The sequence below is a fragment of the Fopius arisanus genome, unplaced genomic scaffold, assembly GCF_000806365.1.
Source record: "Fopius arisanus strain USDA-PBARC FA_bdor unplaced genomic scaffold, ASM80636v1 scaffold00011, whole genome shotgun sequence".
NCBI lineage: Eukaryota > Metazoa > Arthropoda > Insecta > Hymenoptera > Braconidae > Fopius > Fopius arisanus.
This window is the reverse complement of record NW_011887750.1, coordinates 1,331,232-1,340,785: the sequence shown is the minus strand read 5'-3', so window position 1 is coordinate 1,340,785 and position 9,554 is coordinate 1,331,232. Positions and strand designations below refer to the sequence as shown.

At 38.3% G+C, this 9,554-nt stretch overlaps 2 protein-coding genes across 2 annotated transcripts; both read left to right on the top strand.

Annotated features, from left to right (window-relative positions):
- The first annotated feature begins 51 nt into the window (after window positions 1-51).
- Window positions 52-3,382, top strand: Mms19 (MMS19 nucleotide excision repair protein). The gene is made up of 2 exons (XM_011298775.1): window positions 52-2,820; window positions 2,899-3,382. Exons 1-2 carry the CDS (start codon window positions 298-300, stop codon window positions 3,256-3,258), a joined length of 2,883 nt encoding a protein of 960 aa, XP_011297077.1. The 5' UTR covers window positions 52-297; the 3' UTR covers window positions 3,259-3,382.
- Window positions 3,362-4,467, top strand: rtp (retinophilin). Its single transcript, XM_011298776.1, has 4 exons — window positions 3,362-3,451; window positions 3,765-3,948; window positions 4,042-4,151; window positions 4,238-4,467. The coding sequence occupies exons 1-4, from the start codon at window positions 3,442-3,444 to the stop codon at window positions 4,387-4,389; spliced, it is 456 nt and encodes a 151-aa protein (XP_011297078.1). The 5' UTR covers window positions 3,362-3,441; the 3' UTR covers window positions 4,390-4,467.
- The last annotated feature ends 5,087 nt before the right edge of the window (window positions 4,468-9,554 follow it).

Genomic DNA, 9,554 nt, shown 5'->3' with positions numbered 1-9,554 from the left:
TTTTCAACGGTCGTTTTGTTAATCGCCTCCCATTTCTGTTTTCGTTATATTGTCAGACATTGTGTATATCTTTTCCAGAGTTTCCTCCCCTCCTGTCTCTTTTCCACGTGATTTTTTATAATAAACATTTTTTAACCTTAATTTATTGATAAATAATATCTCTGAGGTGTAAAAAATGAAGATGGAGATGATTTAATTGTGATTTACCCACGATTCTGGGAATTTTTGAGGTTAGAAGGCAATTCGCATGCCTTTTGTTGACACAAATAAATTATAATAAATTAATTATCTAAAGAGATGGCACCCACGAGGAACACGATTATTGTGGAGAGGTTGTCGTCAGCGTTTTCTGATGATAACAAGGGTGACCTGTCACAGGTATGTGACAGCATATCTTCAGAGATCCTGAGGAGAGAAATAACACTCTGTGAAGTAGTAGAACAACTTGGGGAATTGCTGACCAGCACTGATATAAGTGTTCGAGCGAATGGAGTTCTTTCTCTCTCGACAATAATTCAGAAACTTCCCCAGGATTTTCTAAATCCTCAGGAGGTCCAGCTCCTGACGTCGTTCTATTGTGATCGTCTGAAGGATCACCACAGTATCATTCCCTCAGTTATCCTGGGAATTTTGGCAATTGTCCAGATGACAAATCTCCCTGGAGATGCCCCTGGAAAACTCTTTCACACACTCACTCAAAATGTTCGATGCCAGTCTGAACTCTCGGACGATCGCAGGAACATCTACCTAATTCTCCAGAGCCTCTTGAATACTAGGATCGACGACTTGAAGGCACTTGGTCCAGATTTCGTGTATGGAGTGATTTCCTCGATGGATGGGGAGAGTCATCCAAGGAATTTATCGCTCCTCTTCAATATTCTACCGAAATTTATGGAGGAATTTTCCCTGGGACATTTGACAGAGGAGATGTTCGAGGTGATTTCATGTTATTTTCCCCTTGATTACACGTCTGATTGGAAAGAAGGCAGAAATATCCTCAGGGAAGAGCTAGCCAATGGTCTGGAGAGGTGCCTTGTAGCTCTCCCTGAGTTCGCAGAGTTCTGCATCCCATTGTTAATTGGAAAATTGGATTCTAGTTTGAAGGTGGCAAAACTGGATTCACTCTCCCTGCTGTCAGCCTCGTCATCGAAATTCGGGGTCGAGGGACTTAAGGATTATTTGGATGACCTCTGGATGCTGATGAGGCGAGACTTGATGTCTGGGAGTGATCAAGCCGTGAGGGAAATGGGACTCAAGGCGATTACTGACGTCGTTGGGGCTCTAGCACAGGATCCAGTCATCACTGAGAAATTTGTGGGAAAAATTATTACTGATACCAAGTCGTCTTTATGCGATGTTCAGTTGAGTCTCTTTTGGCCAGCTGAGAAGGTCCTGGAAGCTGTCGCTAAGGGGGGAAAGGAGGCCTGCATTCAAGTTCTCAGGGCGGTTATTCCTCTGTGCCTGGGACAGTACTCCACGAAGACCAGTACTGATGATAAGATTATTCTCTTAGAAACGTTGAACAGCTTTATAGCGATATCTGGTAGCCATGGGTTCAGAATATCTGATGTGCCTGAATTATCCTGGACGGATGTCCCTAATTTGTACTTAAATGAACTCAACGAGGGAAAGAATTCCATCAAGTCGAAATCTTTGAGGGGTCTGGCCCTCCAAGTTTCCTCTCTATCGGAGTCTCATCGTCAGACTCTTTATGATAAACTCTGTGGGGAAATCGACGCTGGAAGCCAAGAGATTGAATCAGCTTGTCACTCGACTCTATCGATTTATGGAAGAAAACATCCCCAGGAGGTGCTGCAGCTTCTTCAGGCGCGTCTTAAGGTTGATGTCAGTATACCCATAGCTGTCCTGGAGAGCAGACTGGCGGCTCTATCTTCGGTAGTCAAAATTCCAGATTTCGAAGCTCACGTTCTGCCTTCTGTCCTTGAAGTTGCTGTTGCTGGGGACTTGAAGGCGGCTTCAGCTGCTCTGACATGCCTCCTGAGACTCCTGGAGGATGAGACTGGAGGTTTTGATATTCATTATTACCTGGAGCATCAGTGCAAGGCCGTCGAGAGGCTAGTGGAATCAGTGGAAGGGAGAACTGGGGAGCGGATGCGACTGGTATCCAATATTTGTTGTTCTATTGTTAGGAGATTGAGCCCTGAAGCCCAAAGAATCGTTGTCGAGAGACATTTCGAGACCTTGAGGTCCAGGATTGCTGAGGATATAATTTTATTGGAAGGAATAATTACTCCTCAAGCTCCGGAGATTGCTGGGACTATTGGGATTGGTCTATTGGAGCAATTGTTTGAGATCTCGTTGAAAGGCCCTGATGAGGAGACGAGATTATCTGCCTGTAGATTGATATCGATTTTAGTTAATAAAGTCCGGGAGGATTGCACCCTGGGGAGATATTTGAACATCTTCAGAGAGAGTTTGACTCAGATTTTAGAAGAGGAGAATAGAGCTGAGGAGAAAAGAGCTGCTGTGATACTGCATACCTGGCTGACGAAGAGTCTTCTAGTTAAGGGCTCCAGAGAGTCTCAGAATTTCTTGGATTATCAGTTGAATATGTTGAAGAATGAAACCGTCGGGGCATTTGTGGGGGAGCAGTTCAGGGTTCTTGTTGAGAGGGGGGAGAGCACCTTGACTGTAGAAAATCAATGCACTGTCAAGATTTTTTACAAGCAGAGAATTTTCCAAAATATTATTCAACAGAATTCAGTGTTTGAGGGGGCAGCCAGGGAAAATTATCTGATCGCTCTCAGTCATCTTGTAGAGGAAATCCCTGTGGAGCTCATGGCCTTGAATTTATCGAAGGTTTGTGGCCTCTGGTGACTGGTCGAAAAATGATAATGAAAAAAATTGATTTGAAATAACCTTTCTGTATATTTTCAGATTGTGCCACCTCTTATCGAATCCCTCTCGATGGAGAGTAGTCAGCTCCTGTTATCAACCCTCAACACCCTGGGTCAACTTCTCAAATCGAAAGAGGAAATTTTTGCTGAGTACATCGACAGTTTCATACCGAAATGCTTGAAACTATCAGCACACCCTAAAATGCTAATTAGAATAGCAGCCTTGAACTGTCTGCACAGTTACTGCAGTTATCCAACGCCAATAATCCTAATGTGTAGGAACGACGTGATTGACAAATTGTCGGAGGCACTGGACGACAAGAAACGACTCGTGAGAAAAATCGCTGTGAAGACGAGGACCAGGTGGTACCTCGTGGGGGCCCCTGGAGGGCCTGATTAACGTCCTCATTGTTGCAAGTAGATTAGGAACAAATTGTAAAACAGCTGGTGTAATCACATACAATGTACAGATACTGAACGTAGCTGCGGAGTTAATTAAATAAAAAAACATTGATTTCCTGTAATTTAATTTGCTTTTGCTTGGGAATATACAGACGGGTAATGCGGTTAGTAGGCGATCAGGATGGGTGATGGTAAGATCTAGCTCTTCGAATACGAACAGTAGATTTTCTATACCAAGTGAAAAAAAAATTAATTACCCCGAAATTGAATAAAAACGAGAATTTATCCTGTGGGAAAATAGCTCATCAAATTTTCAATTCCACATTTTCATTTCTATTGAAAAAATAATTTATTTATGGAGTAATTAATACGATTTCTAGCGTCCAAATTGCATTGATTTTATTAACGACGGCATATAAATCGTTACCGAAAAGAAATTGACAAAAAATTCAAAATTCAATTATCTTATGGAAGTGAAATGTAAAAAGCGAATTTTGTGTGAAGGAGTGACGAAAACTGGGGCATACAAGTATGAGGATGGAACGAGGTACATTGGGGATTGGAATGGAAGAGGAATGAAGCATGGAGCTGGTTCCCTGATGCTTCCTGATGGCACCAGATACGATGGAGGCTTTCATAACGGCTTGTGTTCAGGACTGGGAGTCATCGTATTCCCCGATGGTGCGAAGTAAGTCCTCCATTGAGAAAGAAAAAATTACTCGCACCTAATTTTTCCACTCGTTTCGGTTCACCAAAGAATTTTTATTTCTATCTAATAAAGATTCGAGGGAGAGTTCATGCAAGGCTGGTTTCATGGTCATGGAGTATTCTGGAGATCCGATGGTATGAAATTCGAGGGTGAATTCCGTGGCGGTCGTATCTGGGGGCTCGGTAAGGATTTCATATATTTAAATATCTTATTGGAAAAGAATGACGATAATTTTATAATTTTGTTTATTGATTAATTAACGTCCTAGGTCTTGTAACTTATGCCGACGGATCTCACGGATTTCCCAGGAACGAGGGATTTTTCCAGGACTGTCGTCTGGTGCGAAGGCGCAGGTGTCCAGATGCCATTCAAAAAGCGCAAAAAATCGCCCTCATGGCTAGGGCTCAAACAGCCCCGTAGAATGTTGCAATCAGCTGTTTAATGATCATCTCCAATGTAATGAATAAATTTATTTAGAAAATTACCCCATCAACTCAACATTTGAAGCGAAAATCAATCATAGCATAATTCAATTGAGTTATCCGATGTTCTCCGCCATTTTCAAATTTTAAAAGGCGGCCGACAAAATGGCCGGGATAATCGGTGAACTCCTTAATTGTTCTGCGATCCTGGTATACAATTATTTTATTTAAATTTTGAGGAGACGAGCTCCGATTTTATGAGAACAGAAGAGAGTAGGAAAGGAATTGTTGCCAAATATTTCCTAATGAATATGTATGCAATACCAAAGCAAACTCGGATTACTTCTCAATTATTCTGTTATCCTGATACAAAACTCCCGTTTGATTCGAATTTCAATGAAATGCCCTCTGAATTATTCTCCATTTTTCTCAAATTATAACAGGATCACGGAAAAATTGACGAGGAACCCGATTTTTCCCGTCACTTTGATTTGTAAAAAGGTGGCTGGCCATTTTAAGGTCGAGATCATTGAGCAAGAATCGAGCATTGAAAAACAAATGGACTGATCGAAATTTAAAAAAAATGGAAATCCCCTTTCTCTTTTAATATATAATATAGGGATTTATAAGGCATAAGGATAAGGTAGGAGAATGGAAGGAGAGAGCCTGAAAAATTGAGAATCAGCATGACAATATCTGACAAATTGCAATGACGAGAAATCTTCAATCGGTTTCTATCGCCAATACCCGCCAGTTTTTGATTGGAATGTGATCAATCAAAATCTACCCCACAAATACAATAGCCCCCGAAAGTCTTCTTCGTACGTGATACCATGAAAATTCAAAGTCATGATCGATGGTGTCAACGTCAATTGGTCGAGGCATCAGTCATGCTGTATCAATCGATTGACTTTATTAAATTTTAGATTTTTATGAGACTTCATCCGGTCGTGTGCTAAAATTCATAAAATCATAAAAATAAAAATAGAAAATCTGAAATTAAATATTTTCTCCAGGTTAACAGAAATTTTTTCAGTTCTGCAGATATTATTTATAAATTTTCCAAATGTAGAAAATAAAAAATTATTCTCCAGATTTTGGGGGGCCGATTTTTATCATTTCAACTTCGATTTGCATTTGGTATATTTCAATACTTATTTCGGCTCTGCAAAAATTAAAATTAATGAATTCTATATGCAGTTGACCATTCTCTCCCCAAACGTTCCACACCGTCACCGTTATCCTGACATCTGTCACTCATTAACATCACGCCTCTCTGACCGCAAACAGAGCCTCGAAAGTCAAGGAAAAAAAAATACCACAGAAATATTCAGATTGAATTTTAACCCAGTGTTTTGAATTTGACAAGTCTCTGTGGTGTTTACACTTACAATTCAATCCTCACCGCGACGAATTGCGACAATTGTACTCGACATTTAGAATGACGAAAGAGGGGCCGAGGTGGATTTTAAATTGTCGGGACTTCAGGGCATTTGCAGTAATTCCCATCAAACATATATACCTAACTAAATTTTTCCCCCTATTTCAGTTTTTTTCATCAACTCCATATAAACGTCCTCTCCCAAAAAATAGAGTGAAAAAAAAAGTGGTTTAATGGGGTCACGAGTCACTCTATTTTTGCCAGAAGAGGTGACACTTTTTTCGTTAAAATTTCACACGACAAAAAATTAATAGCCACCCAGAAAAGAGGACAATTTACTCTGTATTTTTCAACGGAGAAACTCCATTTGACTCATTTTCCAGTTGAACAATACATTGGGTCACTGAATTTATGTGGGTGTTACGATTTACGATTGATTCAATTATTTCCGTGATTTAATCGTCTTACAGCCGTGACGGGGTCGGATGACCAGATGGCACGTAGAATAGGCGGAAAACGAGTTCTAATCACTTGCAATGACACGAAAATTTGTCCAATTGACGAATTTTCCTGCCCAGTTTTCAGAATTCTTCCGATATATATAATCCAGCCTATATAAAACACTATCTGCAAAATACATATCAGGAAACGTAATTGACATTTTTTTTCTAGGAGCCTAATCAGATAAATTACGAGATGGTAATTTATGTCGTAATTTACCTCCCGATTTTTTAGGGGTTTTCATTTAAATAGCAAATGATATTAATTATAATAAAAATATATAATATTTCAATGGGGCTTTTGAGTAATATCTGAATTGTTAATAAAGTAATTCAAGGGAAATGTATGAAATAATAATTGCCACAATGGAACCCTCACGCCCTACAGCTTCATTACATGGGGTCAAACCCTCTGGTCATTCGCCGCACTTTGCGCAATTTACGATGAACAACACTCGAGATATAATAAGAAACATATGAAAAATTAATGGTGGCAGTGTCCACGGTGATAAATTCATATTTTCCATTGTGACTGGACATATATCTGAGGGCAGAGGGAGTCAAACAAATCGTAAAGTCTCCGAGTGTCGAACGTGCCCACAACAGAATTGGAATGACCAGTGTAGGATGGACAATGGTCAGTCCAATTATTGACGATTGTACTCCACCAACTGTCGAATCCCTCGATGACATCACAGTCCAAAGAGTCAAGCGGATTTCGATGGTCATGGGGGTGGGATGACCCATTCCGCCAATCAACACTCACCCCCTCACTGTTTTTGTAAGAAATACGAGACATATCCACTTTCTACTTTTTTAGGGGATGGTCAGTATTAATGCTATGCATATTTTCTTTTCATTTCTTTCTTGATTCCACGTGCTCATAACAACCCTTGGTCTTTTTCATAAAACGAGATCGTGCGAAATTTATTCATTCAACATTTTTTATTACAGGTCGGGTCGAGCCTTATGGTCATTCGAGATATCTCGAGATATCTCGGGATCTCCTTCCTTCTTTTTATATTAGGATTTTATTATAGGGGATGCTGTTGCGTAAAATTTGAAAATTTAAAAATCTCTTCGCTGTATGAAAGTGCATAGACATTTTTCTGATCATTAAATTTATTTGTTTATATATTGTATTTGTATTTTTTATCTACTTCTGTGATTTTTATTAAATATTTCACAGACAGTGGCACCGGTTAGTAATACCTAGTAACAGCTGAGGCCCATGGGTCAGTGAGCACTCGGCAAAAAATCGGGTGATTTATGCCAATTTATTCTCGTTTAATAGTGAAATTAATTAAATGGGGGAAAACTAAGACAGAATCACACAATCTGCACAATGACATTTTCAATAAATCTGCACAATTATATTTTGTATAAAAAATCACAAAAATGTTAATGTCAGTTTCGCTGAAAATTCAAATATCCTCGTTCTCGCACATTGAACGAATAAAATGCCAATAATTTACAAAACACAAAAGCGAATTGATAAATGCTGTGGCGTCGCGTGTCGTAAACGCGTGCAATGCCTTTTTGACAGAGAGTCGCGTGTCTCATTCTTGTTAATTTCAGGAAGTAGGAGAAATACCGGATGTTTGACTGTAATTCCATCGAGTTCCGTTTCATTCACACAAATCAAGTGTTTATAGTTGTCTATTAAATTGATCCCAAAAGTTCCCTAAGCCCGATTAAAAAAAACCAGCAATTTATCACTAGTATTCCAATTAATGCACATCAATTTTATTATAACAAGATTCTTTGAGAGTACATATGTAAATAATAATAATAAGTATATAATAATTTAAACTAAAAAATGTAAAAGATAAGTGAGATGCAATAATTTTTTTATAATATATGCGTAAACTTTTTGTATATAGCGGACGAAGGAAGTCACTGGTGCATGGAGGTGACTTGGTATATAACGGGGTATATATATATATCGATTTTATGAGGTTTATTTTATGTAAAACCTCCCCAATAGCCTGTTTAAACCTATAAGGTGCACATAAAGGTCACGCTCTAGGTGAGTTTCAGAGATATACAGCGGCAACTCCAGGTGTTTTCACAAGATATTTGCATTCTTATTACGGATTTGTATGGAGATTATGGACTGGCGAGGTACAACACGTAATTTTATTGCAGTTTGTTGGAGAATGGAAAATCGATTGAGAGTATTTTTTTGTGGGACTGTTACGCTGTGATTTCTGTGTAATAAATAAATTATAGTAAGATAGTAATTTTAATTTTAGATTCATGAGATTATCTCCGTGAAAATGAATTTGAAATTTTTATCATGGAAATTGAATGATTGAGATTAAAGTTGATATTTTATGAATGTTGTTGTTGTTGGTAATGTAATTTATAAGAATTTACAAGTTTGCAGCTTCTCGTGTGATTGAAAAGGAAGCAACCCTCTTCGAGTGAAATCAGGGGAGAGGGTAGTAAAGGGGAACAGCTCTGTGGGAACGTGTCGATTGAAAAGGAAAGGAGAGTGAAAGTAGACTGAAGGGAAACATTGAAATAGCGGAAAAGATGGTACCATTTGTTGAGGACCCCTGCGAGTAATAAAATATTGCATAATGGTGAATATACTCGATAGATGAAATGTCTTCTCCGATTTCAGGGGAAGGTGAGTGTGCAAGTGTTGATGGCTCGTGAGAAAAAAAAAATGTTCCAATGTTGGAAGAGAGATGTCACACACGCGATATAATTCTGTCGTGTGTTGGACGTGTGCATTATTTTTATCATGATTTCGTAGATCGACAGGTGAACTAGGGAAGTCGTGGGAATTCTTATCAGAATCATTCTATTTACTCTATTCGCTTTAAATAAAATATTTTAATTTTTTAAATATATTATTTAAATACATAAATATAGACGTTTCTCGATTCCTTCACTTATTTCTATTCGTACGAAACAATAACTATTTTTATTTATTATCTAAGAAATTATAATATTTCAGTTATTATTAGTTTATTTATTTCTATTTTTATAAATAATTTGTAATATTTTTTAATCATGATATTTTTGTTATTAAAATAAAAATGATACGAAAAAATGAAAAATGGAATTTCGGGTTGAAATTGTGATTCATGAATTTAAATTTTTTGTTAATTTCAATAATTTGTAATTGTTATTGGAATCAATGGGAACTCCCTCTGAGATCGTAATGAAAAGTTAACCGATTAGTCATTATATAGGTTCCCATGGTACGATAATCGTGTGATCGTGTGCTACAACCAATTCCTGTGTGAATTTCATTCCCCCGCAATCCCC

Coding starts and splice junctions, on each gene's coding strand:
- Mms19 (XM_011298775.1), top strand. CDS start 298: ATGGCACCCACGAGGAACACGATTATTGTGGAGAGGTTGTCGTCAGCG. Junction 2,821..2,898: donor TGGCCTTGAATTTATCGAAG/GTTTGTGGCCTC, acceptor GTATATTTTCAG/ATTGTGCCACCTCTTATCGA.
- rtp (XM_011298776.1), top strand. Junction 3,949..4,041: donor GTATTCCCCGATGGTGCGAA/GTAAGTCCTCCA, acceptor TATCTAATAAAG/ATTCGAGGGAGAGTTCATGC. Junction 4,152..4,237: donor CGGTCGTATCTGGGGGCTCG/GTAAGGATTTCA, acceptor TTAACGTCCTAG/GTCTTGTAACTTATGCCGAC.